We start from the raw sequence: 19,004 nt of genomic DNA, 5'->3' as shown, positions 1-19,004 counted from the left end.
TTGGAGGAAACGTTCAATTGAGAGTGAGAGAGAGACGTTAGCCAATGAGAGTTCTTCTTTCCTGTGAAGTTGGCTTCGCATTGGTTTACGCGGGTAATAAAATGACCGCTCGAATTTAAATAATCTAAAAAAATCTTTTTTTTATGAAAATGTAAAAAAAAATATATAATAATTATTAATTTTACCGTCTAAAATTCTAGAAAAATTTAAATTAAAACGATTTAATTTAATGCTAATATTAAAAAAGTAATCTTTTAATTCATTAATTAAAATTCATTTTTTTTAATTATAAAATTAATTTAAATAATGAGTGCAAATAAATAAGGAATTAAATTTAAAAAAAACTTCCCAGAATATTTTTTATTCATCTTTTATTTAAAATGAAACGGGCAAAGAGTTATAAAAAATATGTTTGATCTCACCAGATTATGCTTTAAAAATTGAATAATAATTATACAAAAAGGGAAAATATTTGCTTCAAAATTTTGATTAAAATAATCGAAATTTAATTAAGAGACACTATTTGGTGTTTGTTAAAAATATTTTTGAATAAAAATACCGGATGCAATTATTAGTCGCAAGTCGGAGAATTTTAAATCAATATGATTTATTGTAAATCCATTAATAACATATTCCCCCTTTTTTCATTATCCCATTTTTTTTCCTGATGTTGATAATAATAAGTTATTAAAGATATATATTTATATTGAGCGTAATTTACATAATCGCAGTGGATTGAAGAATTACAATTTCATTCATAACAAAAAAATTGAATTATTCTGAAGGTTGCAGAGACTTTCAAAAAAGAAAAAAAAGAAGGGACGGGAATTGAGGAGAGTTAAAAAGGGACATCTGGATCACTCCTCAAAGTCCAGGTCCCCCAATTCTTCCTCCAAACCTTCCAAGTCTTCCTCGGTGAAGAGGTTCTCATTAATTGCTAAAGCTGCAGCACCTTCTCCAACAACTGTCACTGAAACATAAAATTATTAATTATTAAAATATAATATTTTTCAATAAAAAAGGAAAAAAATTTATTCATTTTCGATTAGGAGATTTTTTTAATTTCAAATTTAATTTTAGAATAATATTTCTGATTCAACTTTTTTTGAAAATTTACTTCTTAACTAATTAACTGATTAATTATTATAATTATATTCTTGGCGGAAAATTTAATAAAAATTCTTCGCAAGAATTCTATTCTTATTATAAAAAACACTATTTTTCGCATAAATTCAATTAATTTCATAAATAATAAAAATTTTTCATAGAAATTCAATTATTTTCAGTACAATTTTAATAAGATTTCTGGAAAAAATTCAATTATTTCTAAAAATTTCTATTAAAATTATTTGAAATAATTCAATTATTTTGAAAAATTTTTATAAAATTCGTCCAAAAAAATCAATAATTTTTAGTAAAATTTTAATTTAATTATCACAAAAAAGTTTAAATAATTTCACTAATTTTAATAAAATTGTTCAAATTAATTAAATTATTTCGCCAAATTTTGATAAAATTCTTTGCAAGAATTAAATTACTTACAGTACAATTTTAATTCAACTTTTCAAAAGAATTTAATTATTTTCGAAAATTTTAATAAAATACTTCGTAAGAATTAAATTATTTTTTATACAATTTTATAAAAAAAATTTCGAAAGAATTGAATTATTTTCAAAGATAATTGAATTCAATTTTAATTAAGTTTCTCCAAAGAATTCAGTTGTTTTGAAAAATTTCATAAAATTCTTCAAAACAATTCAATTATTTTTAATACAATTTTAATGAAAATTTTCGAAAGAATTCAATTATTTTCGCAAATGTTGATAAAATTCTTTAAAAGAATTCAATTATTGTCAATTCAATTTTAAATGACTTTCTTCAAAGAATTTAGTTATTTTGAAAAATTTCATAAAATTCTTCTAAACAATTCAATTAATTTCAAAAATTATAATATAATTATTGTCAAGAATTAAAATATTTTCATATAGATAATAAAATTCTTTGAAAGAATTTATTTGTTTTCAATGCCTTTTACATTAATTTGCTCTAAATAATTTATAATTTTAAATAATTCTTTTTAAATATTTCATAAAACTGAACTATTTTGAAAAATTTCAATAAATTTCTTTTCAAAATTAGTAAAATTTTTCGCAGAAATTCAATTATTTTCATACATTTTATCAATTTTTCGCAGGAATTTAATTATTTTCACTACAATTTTATTAAAATTTTCAAATTTGCATTTCAACAGAAATGCTTTTTCTAGTATAAATTTAATTATTTTTGGAAATTTTCATAAAATTCTTCAAAAAAAAATGTAATTATTTTCAATAAAGTTTTAATTATATTTCTGGAAAGAAATTCATTCCTGTCAAAAATCCTAATACCATTCTTTGAAACTGGTGAATTTTAATTAAATTCCTGAAAAGAATTTAATGATTTTTGAAATTTTTAATAAATTTCTTTGAAGCAATTTAAAAAATTTATTTTTTAATCCTAAGCACAAAAAAATGTAATAAAATTCTATGCAAGACTTGGTTTAAAATCAATTTTGTTTAATTAATTTTTGTTACTATTTAATCTTAAAAACATTAATTTAAAATTCCATTAATATTTTATTCATATTTTTAGAGCTTTGAACGTTCAAATGGACAACAATATTTTTTTTACTTCTTTGAACTTGTGCTTTTATATACAAAAATTTTCTGTATTAAAAATATTAATTCTTAAGTAAATGAATGTTCAATTTTTAATTTCTTTTCATTTTAGAATAATAATTTTTCAAAAATAAATTATTTATTTGAACGTTTAAAAGAAAAAGATTGGGAAACAAAAAAGCAAACAAAAAAAAATAACTTTAAACCGTAAACAAATTACCGTAATACAGCGATTATTAATACAGGAAAAAAAAGATTATTTATTAAATTAATAATTTTTATAAAACTTACCAGATTCTTCATTTATTTCTGGCACGTTCTCACTCTTTAATCGATCTTCCTTTGCAATGGTAATACCAGCGGTATCAATTTCACTAGCTTCAAACGTGAGCTTATCAAAGTCCAATTCCTTGTATTCCAAACCATCAGAATTTTCATCTTCATCGAGAGCATAACTGTCAAATGCCTCATCTCCTTCCTCCATTCCTAATAATGGTGATAATTAACGATTATTTTTTAAAAAACACACATAATTCGGTAAATTTCGTATTAAAAAAGATTTTTAGTTTTCGTCGACGCTAAGCGACAAAAAAAATTTAATCAACGTCAACTTTTAAGGGACTTTAAAAAAACTCTAAAAATTTATTTACCATCTCCCATTGCGAGATCTGGATTAAAGTAGAACATTTCCCTTCCGGAAATACCAACTTGACGACCAGCTTTGTAATCGCTTCGTTTCTTTTCCTCGTCTTTGATTGCTTGATCTTTCTTTTCCTTTAGTTTTCGCTTCTTCCATGCCAGGAAACTCTCTAATGTTATTCTCGTCTACAAACAAAATGCTTTTGTGTTACTTCAAAGAAAAACGACAGCAATTGATTGACAATATAAATTATAATAAAAAAAATATAAAACAGTGATATTATCTTAACAAATAAATAAATAAATAAAATATTAAATAATATTGTATAACAGACCTGATTTGGACCTAAATTGGCTCTCTCTCTTTCTATCAGGTCCTCTAACGAAATCTCATCTTTTTTGTCCTCCTTCTTTTTGTTCTTTTTAAGAACAAATCCAGGAGGCAACGCGTGTCTGTAAATACATTTCTGACCCACAGGACACTCCCAAAACCAACCGTATTTCGACTTCTCAACAGCTTCCAAGAAATGTTTACAAATCTAATAAAAAAAGGGAATAAGTTTTATTCAATTGCTTATGCATTGTTGTTGATAGTTATTAATTATTAAGCAGTTAGTAGAAGTAGTAAATAGTAAATGAAAGTAAATGTAAATTAATGTAGAAAATAGAAATTTTATAGTAAATGAAAAAAAAATCCAAAGTGCTTACAATGTCGGTCGTGGGTCGATTTCCTCCACCGTGCTTCTTTTCTACAACCTCCTTTAATTTATCTTCATCCCAATTATCCATAGTATCAGTTTCTTTATCTTCATCTCGCATATCGCAATAGAGCGAACGCTTCTCTGCCTTTCTTTCCAACGTCAAGTCGTGAGAAAATTTGCACTTGTCTCCTTTCGTACATTGTCCCTGCTTGAAAAATGCACATACCACAGATTTTGGATCGATCCCTAAAAAAAATTTTATTTTATTTTACAAAAACATCAGAAGTAACTTAATTATTAAAAGAAACTTTTTGTCAAATTCCCTGACCTTTCCAGGTTTTCCAGGTTTTTAAAACGAAAATTATTCGAAAACATCAATAACTTCATTTTTAAATAAATATTTAATCATTATTTTTTTTTACAAAAATAAGATATTCAAAAATTTGAAATTCAATAACATATAATAATTAAAACTTGCTACTTTGTTACTGTAACTTTTTCAAAAATTATTTTCATCAATTCAATGATTTTCGAAAATGTTAATAAAATTCTTAGCAAGATTTCAATTATTTTCAAAATTTATCAAATTTATGTCAGAAATTCAATTATTTTAAAGACGATTTCAAAAATATTTCTCAAAGAAATTCAATTATTTTTTAAAATTTGATAAAATTTTTCACAAAAATTCAATGATTTTCGAAAATTTTAATAAAATTCTTAGCAAGATTTCAATTATTTTCAAAATTTATCAAATTTATCGCAGGAATTCAATTATTTTAAACAGTTTTAATAAAATTCTTATCAAGATATCACTTATTTTCATAATTAATAACATTTCTCGAAACAATGCAATTATTTAAAAAAATTGTAATCAAATTTTTAAAGAATTTTAATTATAAATATAAAGATATTTTATATATTATAATAATTAAATTGTATAATGAAAATTTGACATAATTTCAAAAGAATTTAAATTAAAATGTAAAAAAAAATTCTACAGAATTTGTTAGTTAAAAGTATGAAAAATTAAAATTTTCAAAATTTTTTATTTCAAACCTTTTAAAATTTAATTATTTCTAAAAATTTATGCTATAAGGAATTCAATATTCAATTATAATCTCAAATTTTAACTGAAATTTCTTTTTAAATCAATTTTTATTGGAAAATTCTACGAGAATTCAATTATTTAACTGTGGAAAAATAAATATTTTGTTAAACAATTGAATGTTTAAAATTGAATTTTCACAAAGAATTTTATCAACAAATTTTAAAATAATCGAATTCTTTTGACAAATTTTAATAAATTTTTTAAGAATAATTGCATTTTTCGAGAAAAAAAATCCCTGTAAAAAAAGTTATTATTTATGACAAATATATGAAAATACTTTGTAAATAATTGAATTCCTGTGAAATTTTCATTATATAATAATTAAATGTTTGCGTAGAATTTTATTATAAATTTTTGTAATTAATTGAATTCTTTTAGGAATTTTTATTAAAGTTGTAGATATTAAAAATCATTGAATTGAGGAAAGTTTTTGAAAACAATTTCCAAACAATTAAAATTTGGTAAAATCTTTTAAAAATAATTAAATGTTTGAAAAATATAAATAAAAATAAATAAATTTGTGAAGAATTTTATTTATAAATATGACCATGATTTTAAAAATATTTTAATGTGATTTTTCAAAAATAATTGAAATTCTTAAAAGAATTTTCGTATCCTAATTTAAAATAACTAATTAATTTTTTGATGAATTTTAATTAAAATTTTTGAACATGATTTTTTTCTCAAAAATGTTAAAAATACTTGTAAAATATTAATATTTTTTGTATGTATTTGAATTTTTGGAAATATGTAATTTTAAGTACTGAAAATACTGAATTTAAAAAAATTAGAAGCTAATTTTCATTTAATTTTTAAATTTACGTTAATTAAAGATTTTTCATTAAAATTTTGGATAATTAAATTATTTTGAAAATTTGCAATTAAAATTCTTCAAAAGTTGATTTACAAAAATTCTAACAAAATACTTGAAAAAAATTAATTATTTTCAATTAAATTTTACAAAATTTTTGTGTATTTCGAAAATTTAAATAGAAAAATGATTCAAAAATGATTTTTGAAAGATTTGTTCAGAGTTATTTTTTGCACTATAAAAATCGAAATGAGTTACATTTAATACTAAAAAATATGGTATTTTGTTGCAATGATTGGAAGAAAAGTCGAGAAAGTCACAATTTTTGAAAATAAGTTGAAAAAATTCCAATTCTCTAAATTTCCCTGACTTTACTGACAAAAAATTGGTTTTACTACATACTGACATTTCCCTGACTTTACTGACATGTGGCCCACCCTGAAAATTAAGAGTATAAAACAAAAAATTTAAAAGACTTAAAATAATTACCTTTTTCAACCTTTTGAGATTGAACTGGTTTAAATAACAAGGCTAACTCCTTCTGTTCCTTTAATTTTTTTTCCTTCTCCAACTTCTTGGCATTTAGATCATCAACATTTCGAGGATTAAGACCACCAGATTTTACTTGTTTTTCTACTTGTTGTATAAATTTCTGTTGTTTCGCTCCTTTCTTATTTTTAATGCCAAAAGTTTTATCCTGTCATAAAATTGAAAAAAATGATAATAAATTTTGTTTCCAGGAATATTTTGGAGAAATTAAAAATAGAACATGTGGCTTTGATGATAACATTTTTGTTGGTTAGTGAACTTATTAACACTCACCTCGATAACTTTTTCTTTTTTCTTTTGCTCGACCTTCTTGCTCGGAGCAGCGGGTTTTTTTGGCGGCATTATGCCAAGTAATTTTTTTTCTACTTATAGTTATTGATAAACTATATGAATTCTAGATTCCAGATTTTTAACATTAATCAAAGAATCAACATATTCTCGATCTTATAAATTTTTCCTCTGTGCAATCCGCAGCCGCAGATTGGCAGTTTGGCACTGGGATGCTTTTTCAATGCGCATGCGTCATTTAGTAAATGCGCGAAAATTCAAATCCTTAATTGTTGAATTTATTATTAATTATTAAAAAAAACTAGCAAATGTTACGTGCGGAACGTGATGTTCGATTTATTATTATTATACAAATTACAAAATTTGTTATTTTCTAATATTCGAATTTTTGAATAATTTCAGATTCAGACTTTTAAAATATTCAATTTTTAACTAATTTACTAATTAATTATTCTTGTTTATTAATTTCAAAAATTTTAATAAAATTCTTTGTAAGAATACAATCATTTTCATAAATAATAACATTCTTCGTGTGAATTCAATTATTTCTATGAAAAGTAAAATTTTTAGCAAAAATTCAATTATTATCAAGGAAATTTTACGAAAAAATTCAATTCTTAATTCGTTACAAAATATTTCAAAAGAATTCAATTATTTTCTAAAATTTTAATAAATCCTTCGAAACAATTCAATTTTATTTGTAAATAGTAAAATTCTTTGCAGTAATTCAATTATATTTAAAACAATTTCACGAAAGAAATCAATTTTCTTAATTTGTTATAAAAAATTTCAATAGAATTCAATTATTTTCTAAAATTTTAATAAATTCTTCGAAAAAATCCAATTATATTATTTATAAATAGTAAAATTCTTTACAAAAATCCAATTATTTTTAATAGAATTTTAATAAATTTTTTTGAAAGACTTTAATTTTTAATAATATTATTAGAAAAAATTCAATTATTTTCTAAAATTTTAATAAAATTCAATAATTAAATGTTCAATTTCAATTAATAACAAACAGGATTATTTTAAATACTTGAAAGAAACTGTTAATAAAATTTAATTATTTTCAAAATTTTCAATTAAAATTATTAAGTAAACTCCATTATTTAAGAAAAAATTCGAAGATTTTTTTCAAAAAGAATTGAATTAGAATTTTCAAAAATTTTAACAAAATTCTTCGCGAGAATTCAATTATTTTCCTAAATAATAAAATTCTTCGAAGGAAATCTATTATTATCAAATTTTTCGATAAAATCCTTTGCAACAATTTGATGATTTTCAATACATTAATTTTAAAAATGAAAACATTTAAAAAGAAAAATTATTTTAAAAAGTTACGAAACAAAAAAGCAAACAACGAATAACAAATAACAACGACTATTAATATAGAAAAAGATAGATAGAAGATACTTATAATTAATATTAAATAAAATAGCACAAGAAGATATTTTGAATTATATTGTTAATAATGAAGCAAGAGAATTTTTTTTGCGAGACATCAAGACTGTTTATTAATTTTGTTTAACAATATTATTTATACCACACAACTACAACATATTCTATAATAGAAGAAGACTAGAAAAATAAACATTCTACCTAAGCCTAAGTAGACGAAATAGGAAATACTCTCTCATCAAAATTTTACCGAAATAAATAATTTCTACATAAATTTTTTTTTTCTTTACTGTATATATCTAATAATATCAAATTTAAAGCGTTGATCTTCGGTTATAATATTAAGGAACAAGAAAAAATGGACAAGAGCTACAATAATGAAATTGCTCTAAGCTCATCAAGTCTTTTTTTTTATTTAATCAGAGAAAAAAACTTTCTTCGGTCCCACAAGTCGATGTTTTGTGAATTTTAATTAAACACATAAAATCTTCTTCTGCCTTTTATATCTTTATAATATTTATGTAGTTAAAAATTTATCACAGAAAATCTATTGTGTTATTCACAAGAACTTAATATCATTGTTTTTTTTCCTTCCTATACATTAAGATTTCATGATAAATATTTTTACGAAATTAATAAATACAATTTTATGAAAATCTATTAGTAACTATCAATAATTAACAATAATTAATATTAACGATCGTCAATAATTTTCAATAATTAATTAGAACTAATTAGCACTAATTATTCATTAACTATTATTAATAATCAATTATTATATATAAAATTGTGAAATTTAAAATTCTACTTTTTTTTGTCATTCTTCAGTTCCTTCAATTCTAACCCAAGTCAATATTTTAGATTCATAATCATTTTAAAAAAACAAAGTTCAATCCCATGTTGAAAAAGTAGCAAAGCTAAGCGACTGGCTTTTTCATCAAATTCAATTCCCCAAAAATTCTTTTCCAATTTGATCACTTGAAAACAAAAAGAAAATATAAAAAAATAATTACACATATGATTTATATCAACAAGCAATTTTAAATAAGTGCAGTTTTTTTAAATAGAAAATCTATGTATAATACATAAAACATTTACAAAAAAAAAAAAAAAATAAGTGACAAAAAAATGTAATAAAAAGTATTTAAGTAACGAACAACATTTTAACAAACGAAATACTTTTTCGCTAAAATAAAAACGATTATACAATGGCACTAATCTTTGATACCCGTTTTGTTTCTTTTTTATCCTTGTTGTAGACTTTTTTTTTTCTTTAAAAATCGTATTTTAATAAATTAAGTGACTTTTTTTTACCTCGATGTGCAAAATATTATAAATCAACGATATTTAACATATATTGGAGCAAAGAAGGCAAATATCGTATACAAACGTTATTACTTAACAGTCTTAACGTTGCTGCTTAGAATTTAGAATTGTCAGTGTTTAATTTAAGGTACAGCGACAGCGAGTGCCGCCTCATCCATCAAATCTTTCTCCTCGTGGTCAATATTTACAGCTTCGGTTGCAGTTTCTGTTGGCATTGAATTCACTTCAACGCCAGAGGGTAATTGCTTTCCTCGTCTGCCTGGGGATTTCACTGTTTTTTCATCTTCTGTTTGTGCTGGACACTCGAAATGAACGCAGTGAAATACCTGTAATGCGACGGAAAAAAAGAATTATTAACAAATTATTGCCAAAAAAGAATAGAAGAAAAAATTACCAAGAAAGAATATAACAAAAAAATTATTTAAGAAAGAATAGAAGAAAAAATTACCAAGAAAGAATATAACAAAAAATTATTTAAAAAGAATAGAAGAAAAAATTATTTAAAAAGAATAGAAGAAAAAATTATTTAAAAAGAATAGAAGAAAAAATTACCAAGAAAGAATATAACAAAAATAATTAAAAACGAATAGAAAAAAAATTACCAAGAAAGAATATAACAAAAAATAATTAAAAACGAATAGAAAAAAAAATTACCGAAATGGAATATAACAAAAAATTATAATTCGAGTGAAATATTAAAACTAAAATTTCAAAGTTGGAAGAAATAAATTGAGAAATAAATAAATAAACGAAAATGAAATATACTTCGTTCGCTGTGTTTCGGGTCCCCACAATATTGATAAAGACAACAGGTCGCGCTGGATGGAATCTTATCGTCTGCCAGGATTGACAAGCTTCCCGCGTTTTGTCGCAAACAACTTGCCAATTTTTTGAGTCACCGGAAACTTCGACATAATATGAATAAGATCTATCATCGCAGTCCCATAAAAGTAATCTGAAAAATTTGACAGAAATAGAAAAGAAAGTTTCTAAATATTAAAATTCTTTAGACAAATTAAAAAATCAATCTCTCATACCTCATGGAATCAAGCATATAAGGTTGACCAAGTTGAATTTGAATGAGTCCAGAATTTAATTGATGACAAGTGTAACCACTGTCCCAATCGTAATTTAACATATCGCCGTCCAGTAAAGCATTACGTGATCTGAAATTGCAGAATTGAAACTTAATTAAATTAAATTAAAATAAGAAAATTTTACCACCGATTCTTATTTACAAAAATTTTCTTCTTGAAATTTGTTAGTCTTTAAAAATTATATTTTTTTGAAATATAATTATTCAAAAATACAATTGTATTTTAAAACAATTTTTGAAAGGAATAAAATTAAATTTTTTTAAGTATAAAATTTATTTCAATGAAATTTGACCAAACTTTTAATTGTTTCAATTTTTAAAATTAATTTTCGGAAATTCAATTATCATAAAAAAATGTTAATTGCAATTTTACAAAAACCCAATTTCTTTTTAAATTTCTACATAAAATCGTTCCAAAATTCAATAACTTTTGTTAAACAAATATTTAAAAACTTATATTGTTATTTATTTTAATGGAAACTTCAAATAATTTAAATTTAAAAGCTTTTGAAATTAAATTATTTCTAAAAAATGCAATTTTTCTAGAAGTCAATTATTTATTAAATAACTTTTAAAATTTAATTATTTCTGAAAATTGCTGTTATAATTCATCTAATATTCAATTATTTTTAAAAATTTTATCCTTTTAATTGTTCCAATTTTTCAAATTATTTTTGGGAATTTAATTACCTAGCATAAAAAAAACGTTAATTACAATTTTTCGAAAACCTAATTTTTTAGAATTTCTACATAAAATTATTCAAAAATTCAATCATTTTTGTTAACCAAATATTTAAAAATATAAATAAATATTGTTATTTATTTTAATGGAAACTTCAAATAATTTCAATGTAAAAGCTTTTGAAATTTAATTATTTCTTAAAATTCCTGTTATAACGAATCTAATTTCAATTATTTTTCAAAATTTTATTCTTTTTTTTTAATCAATTCTTATTAGAATTTAACGATAATCGAATTATTTCATTTATTATTTTAAATAAATTATTTATTTATTATTTTACAAAAATTTTTGTTAAATTTGATTATTTTCCAAATTTTTAGTTATAAAATTCTTCAAAATTTCCTACTTTTTTCAAATTTTTTAAAATTATTTTCAAGAATTCAACTATTTTCTAAAAATTTTATTTACGATTTTTTAAAAATCTCATTTTTCAAAATTCTAAATAAAATTTTCTAAATTTGATTATTTTTATTTATTAAAAATGGATTCATTATTAATGGATTTTTTTCATTTAATATCGTCAACTTCTTTGGTTTGATTATTTTTTCTTTAATAAATTAATATTTGAACACTTATTGTTATTCACTTGTCCACCAGGAATTAAAATTTCGTAATACTTTCAATATAAAATTTTTTGAAATTTAATTATTTCTAAATATTGGAACTGCAATTCTTTCAATTCTTTAAATATTTTCTAAAATTTGAACTGAAATTCTTTTTAAAATGAGTTTTTATCAAAAATTTGTACGAAAATTTAGTTATTTAAATAAAAAATTAAATAATTGATTATGTCTAAAAATTGCAATTGTAACTCTACTTATAGATTTCTTTAATTTGAGAAAGAAAATTCATAGACTATTTAAGATTTTCAATTATTTGATATTTTTTTAATAATTTGGATAAAATTTCTTTACTAATTTTTTGTTAAATTAATTGAAATTAATTTAAAAAATGTGAGGAAATTTTACCCTTAGTATTAAAGAAAACTCGGTAAGTCTTGTGAAAATTCTGTTATTGGCAAAATTCTAAGGAAATTGATTTCACTAAAACACTCATGACTCTATTTACAAATTGTCAAACTTTTGACATGATAATTTGAGCTGCAAAAAACAATTTTGAATAAAGAAGCCTCTACAAAAAAAACTTGAGAGAATATCTCGATTATTATTATATAATAATATTTACAAAGTTCGTATCAAATTGTAAAATTTGATATTTACAGAATTCATATTGAATATTATAATTTTTGATATTTACCTGCTGACACCTTCGGTAACACAAGCGCTTCTCTCCGTTGTAGCGACATTTAAAGTTGGTACAATGAAACCTTTGCAAAGTTTCTCTAAATGATTGGTATAAAACGCCTCAAAACTGACGACGTGAAAAACTTTATTAACCGTATTGTTCGTTCCAACAATCCGGATGTAAAGTGCAACACGCGGTTCAAAGTACAAATACTGCCAACTTCTGCAATAATATTGCGTATGGTCTATAACTCTAACCCAACTTTTTTGATCCATTGAAATCTGAAACATTAATTTACACAAACATTTTTAAACTATAAAGAGTTAATAAGTGACGAAATATCACAATAGAATTTGAATTTAAAAAATAATTTTACTCATTTGAACGTTCGATAATTTTGATAATAGAATTTTAAATTTACTTTTAATTTCAATATCAATATCAATTTTTAATATATTGAAAGAATATTACCTCAATGTAATAGGAATAAGAGCGGACATCTCGATCCCACAACAACATTTTTATATGATTTATTATACACTGAGTGCCCAATTTTATAAGAATTCCATGATCTTGTAAATCCGTTATGGAATGCCTTGTGTATCTGTAAAAATTTATCGATTAATTTTCACGAACTTCTCAATTTAATTCACTAAAATAATCAAGTATTCTTGATTCTTCTTGAATTTGCTTAACAATTCTAATTAATAATCATTTTAATAGTAATTAGCAATAACCGATTAATTTTCACGAAATTCTGAATTTAATTCACTAAAATAATCGAATATTCTCGATTTTTCTTGAATTCGCTTAACAATTCTAATTAATAATAATTTTAATACGAATTAACAGTAACCAACCCTCGTTCCATGTCATAATTTCGAGTATCGCCATCGAGAAGAAAAGATCTCATTTCCCCCTGTAAAACTTGTGCACCATGCTTCGCTTGTGCGACATTTTCATCGATCATCAAACATCCTCGATAATTTAATTCCGTATCCTTTGTTTGTGTACTTTCTGCAATTGCATCTAATATCATTTCAGGCGAAACCAAACCTGTGGGTCTCACTACATTCAACAAATCCGTAATTGCAATTAACGAGAGTCTCACTTGACCTGAAAGAAAAAAGAAAACATTTAATCGTTTTATTTCTCTGCATGCATTTCTATAACCAACATTTTTAGAATATTATTCAATTATATGCTTCTCTCACAAGTAATTTAGTTTAGAAAAGAATTCATTTGATTTTTTTAATTACTCGATGATAATTAATTTATAGGGGAACATAGTCTAGGTCGGCCACCTTTTTGACTTTTGTTTATAACTTTTTTTTAAAAATGAATTTGGACAATTGAAGTATATGGTTGGAAAGTCCTGTTTAATAGGAACATTTTTTCTGTACAAAGTAAATTGACAGGTTTAAAAATGAAAAAGTTATAAAGATTTAAAAAAAAAAAAATTTGTAGTCCAGGTTGGCCATTACAGTCAAGGTCGGCCATGTTTAAAATTCAAAGGGCATTAATCGTTAAAAACTAAAATAACATGTTTGGAGTTACGGAAAATTGATTCTTTATTGTTTACAGTTTGTAACTTAATGAAATAACAAAATAATAACAATAAACAATATAAAAAAATAAATATAAATAAAAAAAAGTTTTGCACTAAAATATTAATAAAATTAAATAAAAATATTAATAAGATGATCAATTATATTATGAGTTATACAGAATTGCAGTTTTTGCAAATGAAGTAGCTCGTCCTCAACTTTGCGCATTTTAAACACATAGTGGCCGACCTTGACAGTAAGTAACATTACCGAATTGTTGTAACCATAAAGAAATACGTTTCGGGATTCGATTTTTTACTTTGTTTTCCTTTCAACCATGAGTCCCACAAATTTTCTGCATACTTGCCTTGACGATTCAATTTGTTTTTTATCTTTTATTAATGGTTTTTCACATTATGCACAAAACTTTTTTTGAGCTTTTTTTGTACCGACGTCACAGAAAACACAATTTTCGATTTTCCGAAAATGTAATTGAACAAAAAGTTAGGTTTCACTAAGACAAGCTTCGACAAAAATGCGCGTAGGTGGCGCTAGTGAACTTGACAAAAAAACGCGAGTGGCCTACCTAGACAGTAGGCCAACCTTGACTACATTCCCCTACCTAAGGTTTTTTTGTTTCTATTTTTTAATTACTCACTCAGTATTTCCTTCACTTCTATACCGGGATTTGCTTTCACCCAAGCGTAAACAGCCAAGAACACGTCGACTTCCGGAGCATAAAAGGAGTCACGGGAAATGAGTTCTATAAGTGCTGGTAAACTTAATTGCAAAAAGCTTTCGTGCTGAATTACTTCAAGGGCGTGCTTATCCAAGTATTCATGACATACCTGTGAATGAGACAAAAAACATCACATTGTCAAAGTTCATAAGGTTTTATGGATCAAAGAGAAAAAAATGTGTTAATTACACGATTGACACAAAAATTTAATTTTGTTTTTCTCTGACTTTTCCCTGATTTACAGAAATTTTTTTTTGACTTTTTCCCTGACCCAAAAGAATATTTTGATTCACTCTAAAAATTATTAGATACTCAAAAAAGTTCTATTATATTTATTTAATTTAATTGTAAAATTATTCGCAAATATCAATAATTTCTTTTTTAAATAAATATTTATTTATTTTTCCGTAGGATTTAAAATTTTTCAAAAGATTTAAATTCAAACCTTTTTTAAAATTCAACAACTTATAAGAATATTATTAGAAAACAAGAAGAAATGGATCACTCCGAGTCTTCGACACGGAGTAATCCATTTCTTCCTGTTTCATAATAATTTTCATCATTTCAATTTAATTACTATTTTCTACAATTTTTAAGTAAAATTGTTTTTTAAATTAATTATTTTTAATAATTTTTGAAAAAGATCTTTGACAATTTTCAAATCCATTTGTTTACAATTCAATTTCACGAAATTTTGATTATTTGCAAATTCTTCAATTAAATTCGTTAAAAGTATGAAAAATTCAGATTTTCAAATATTTTAGTTTGAAACCTTTCCAAATTCAATTATTTCTAAAAATTCACGCTATAATGCTTTTAATATTCAATTATTAGATAAAATTTTAACTAAAAACTCATTTTTAAATCAATTTTTATTAAAAAATTCTACGAGAATTTAATTATTTAAATACAAAAATAAATAATTTATTGAATTAAACATTAAATTGAATATTTCTCAAAGTTGAATTTTCATAAAGAATTTTTTATGAACAAATTTTTAAATAATTGAATTCTTTCGACAAATCTTAATAAAAAATTTTAAGAGTAATTACATTTTTTTAAGAAATTCGATTAAAATTGAATTAATAATAATTGACACTCTGCGATGAGTTTTATTATTTACGAAAATAATTGAATCTATGTAGAAAAATTTATTATTTATGAAAATAATGCGGAATTTTTGCGAAAGAATTTATAAAAAATTTGTAAATTATTGAATTTCTGTGAAATCTTTATTACTTATGAAAATAATTAATTGCTTGCGTAGAATTTTATAAACATTTTTTTTTAAATAATTGAATTCTTTATTGTAAAATTTGAAAATAATTGAATTTCGGAGAAAAATTGTATTATTTATAAGGATAATTGAAAATTTTATGAGAATTTTTACAAATTTTTAAACATAATTGAATTTCTGCGAAGAATTTTATTACTTTTGAAAATAATTGAAATTTCGCCAAGAATTTTATTAAAATTCTTGAAAATAATTGAGCTTCTAAAAAGAATTTTATTATTAATTTATGAAAATAATTGAAATTTTGTCAAGAATTTTATTTAAATTCTTGAAAATAATTGAGTTTCTAAAAAGAATTTTATTATTAATTTATGAAAATAATTGAAATTTTGCCAAGAATTTTATTAAAATTTTTAGAAAATAATTGAATTTCAGAAAAAAATTTTATTATTTATAAAAATAATTGAAATTTTGACGAAAATTTTTTTAAATTCTTGAACATAATTGAATTTCTGCGAAGAATTTTATTACTTTTGAAAATAATTGAATTTCTAAAAAGAATTTTATTATTAATTTATGAAAATAATTGAAATTTTGCCAAGAATTTTTAAAAATTTTTGAAAATAATTGAATTTCGGAGAAAAATTTTATTATTTATAAAGATAATTGAAATTTGACGAAATTTTTTTTTAATTCTTGAACATAATTGAATTTCTGCGAAGAATTTTATTACTTTTGAAAATAATTGAATTTCAAAAAAGAATTTTATTTTTAATTTATGAAAATAATTTAAATTTTGCCAAGAATTTTATTAAAATTCTTGAAAATAATTGAATTTCTAAAAAGAATTTTATTATTAATTTATGAAAATAATTGAAATTTTGACAAGAATTTTATTAAAATTCTTAAAAATAATTGAATTTCTGAGAAGAATTTTATTTCTTTTGAAAATAATTGAATTTTTGCAATCATTTGTAAATTCTCCAAAATTCAATTTTTTTTAGTGTTTTTAACGAAAATTCTCCTTCAAATACATTAGTTTTGATAATTTATTAAATTATATATTAAAAAATTTGACTAATTTCAGAAGAATTTGAATTATTAATATTTTTCAAAAATCTAAGTTCTTAAAAATTTTGTATTACTTAAAATTCATTCAAAATTAAAATCTTAGTAACTTTTAAGTTAAAACCTTTTTGAAGTTCATCTACTTATGATAATTGTAAACGCAACTATTTTAAAAATTCAATTAATTTTGAAATATTGAAGTAAAATTATTCATTAAATAATTTCTAAGTAATAATTTTATGATAATTCTTCAAGAATTAAGTTATTAAAAAATAAATTATTGCGTGAGAAATAGAAAAAATTGAATTGAAATTTTGTTTTCCTTGTAAAAAAATATTTTCTTTTCTTTGAATCGTTGTTCGTAAACATATAAAAAGATTTTTCGTTTTGATTAAAATATTTAGTGAGTATTTAAACATTGTTAACTAGTTTTAAGAAACAATTTTTCAATAAATTTTTGTTCACAATTTACCTTTGTCAAAAATTCCAATTGATAAAGACGCGCTGCATCAAATATCAAGCAAACATTTCTAATATTGAGAATTTCTTTGAGGTAATCGGAAATTGCAACTTCTAATTCTAAAAATCCATACTGATGTGCCAAACCCAGAATATCGAGAATCACCTGCAAGACAAAATTTATAAGCGTTTTTTTTAAATTACTTTTTTTTGAAAAATTCTTCATTTAATTTTTAATTTCTTCTTAATTGCTTCCTCATAGAGAAAGGATTGTATTTAAATTCTTCTTAATTTAGGGAAAAATGAATAAATTCTTCTCATTTAATTACCTCTTCTCGTTGGTTGGCCAAGGACATATGCCCGGTGTAAATATATTTCAAAAGACCTTTAAAAGCAGGCAAAGTTGTGCCTTTGAGTTCAATTTCTTGTTGAGTTGTTTCACGTAAACCGCCAAATAATAAGGCTCGAAAATATTGACTTCTAGCTGCCAAAATAACTTTGTGAGCAGTAAATCGTTGTCCGGCAACTAATAGTGTCACGTCAGAATAATCGTCAGACATATAAAGAGCCCCGATATCCTCAGAAAGATGGTTAATATGCTCAACTTCTCCGGTGGATGTTTTTAAATGATGATGAGAGCTCATGTTTACTAAAACCTTCTTGCTTGGTGAGCTAGAGAAAATAATAGGTTCAAATCATCATCTCTTTTTTGCCAATGCAATTTCTATTCTATACACTTGAGAAAATAGTGTATTAAAATAGATTCTAAGTTATATGTAAACAATAATCACAAGACTCGTCTCAAGACTTGTCTAAAGAGTTGTCTAAAGAATTGTCTAAAGATAAACTGTTATTTAATGATAAAAAGACAAACTACAATATAGTTATAATACACATGAACTTTACACCCTTCACACGCGATTGGCAGACATTTACTTTTGCCACTCCGCGTGCAAATGTAATTCAGGAATTTGAAAATGATGACGAAAGTTAGGAATTTGTTTAAACGATAACAAATTTCCCAATCAAGGGCAAACATGACCTTTCACAAGTATACGTAATTGGTAATAATTTTTTTTTTTTGACGTACTGTCAATTTTTTAACCTTGGATTTATACCTACATTTAGAACCAGCTTCAAGTGTCAGTTCATCACGACAATAGAGGAACAAAAAATAAAAAAAAAATTGTCAAATTATCAACTTTTTTAAAGAAGAACACAATAATAATTATTTGTTTATTTTTTTACTGCGTTGCAAAACACTTGTAATTTTCACGACGCGGACATTATGATCAGAGATTATTATTATGAACAATGTTGCCAACCATTTCATGTTTCACTGTTTTGACGTTTGGTAGCGCGCGCTTAAATGGGCGCGAAAATTGTTATTTGTA

The 19,004-nt window shown here is 23.0% G+C and overlaps 2 protein-coding genes across 2 annotated transcripts; both read right to left on the bottom strand.

Annotated features, from left to right (window-relative positions):
• Window positions 1-590: 590 nt before the first annotated feature.
• LOC122501261 (zinc finger CCCH domain-containing protein 15 homolog) lies at window positions 591-6,955 on the bottom strand. The gene is made up of 7 exons (XM_043610592.1): window positions 6,739-6,955; window positions 6,406-6,613; window positions 4,005-4,243; window positions 3,632-3,835; window positions 3,308-3,482; window positions 2,949-3,143; window positions 591-970 (listed from the first exon to the last, which is right to left on the bottom strand). Exons 1-7 carry the CDS (start codon window positions 6,805-6,807, stop codon window positions 858-860), a joined length of 1,203 nt encoding a protein of 400 aa, XP_043466527.1. The 5' UTR covers window positions 6,808-6,955; the 3' UTR covers window positions 591-857.
• Window positions 6,956-8,241: 1,286 nt separating this feature from the next.
• LOC122501177 (BTB/POZ domain-containing protein 9) lies at window positions 8,242-18,935 on the bottom strand. Its single transcript, XM_043610469.1, has 10 exons — window positions 18,733-18,935; window positions 17,940-18,282; window positions 17,624-17,776; window positions 14,769-14,958; window positions 13,424-13,679; window positions 13,035-13,167; window positions 12,576-12,844; window positions 10,518-10,646; window positions 10,246-10,435; window positions 8,242-9,806 (listed from the first exon to the last, which is right to left on the bottom strand). Exons 2-10 carry the CDS (start codon window positions 18,252-18,254, stop codon window positions 9,603-9,605), a joined length of 1,839 nt encoding a protein of 612 aa, XP_043466404.1. The 5' UTR covers window positions 18,255-18,282; window positions 18,733-18,935; the 3' UTR covers window positions 8,242-9,602.
• Between the last annotated feature and the right edge of the window lie 69 nt (window positions 18,936-19,004).

Source organism: Leptopilina heterotoma, unplaced genomic scaffold (genome assembly GCF_015476425.1).
Source record: "Leptopilina heterotoma isolate Lh14 unplaced genomic scaffold, ASM1547642v1 Lhet_206, whole genome shotgun sequence".
Taxonomy (NCBI): Eukaryota; Metazoa; Arthropoda; class Insecta; order Hymenoptera; family Figitidae; genus Leptopilina; species Leptopilina heterotoma.
This window is presented reverse-complemented; position numbering and strand designations above follow the sequence as displayed.

What these genes read in the sequence shown, in the direction of transcription:
- LOC122501261 (XM_043610592.1), bottom strand. Translation starts at nt 6,807, where the DNA reads ATGCCGCCAAAAAAACCCGCTGCTCCGAGCAAGAAGGTCGAGCAAAAG. An exon ending in AAAAAGAAAAAGTTATCGAG is followed by an intron (nt 6,614 to 6,738) that starts GTGAGTGTTAAT and finishes ATTTTATGACAG; the next exon opens with GATAAAACTTTTGGCATTAA. An exon ending in ATCGACCCACGACCGACATT is followed by an intron (nt 3,836 to 4,004) that starts GTAAGCACTTTG and finishes TTTTTTTATTAG; the next exon opens with ATTTGTAAACATTTCTTGGA.
- LOC122501177 (XM_043610469.1), bottom strand. Translation starts at nt 18,254, where the DNA reads ATGAGCTCTCATCATCATTTAAAAACATCCACCGGAGAAGTTGAGCAT. An exon ending in AGAAGTGAAGGAAATACTGA is followed by an intron (nt 13,680 to 14,768) that starts GTGAGTAATTAA and finishes TTTTTCTTTCAG; the next exon opens with GTCAAGTGAGACTCTCGTTA. An exon ending in TATATGCTTGATTCCATGAG is followed by an intron (nt 10,436 to 10,517) that starts GTATGAGAGATT and finishes CAAATTTTTCAG; the next exon opens with ATTACTTTTATGGGACTGCG.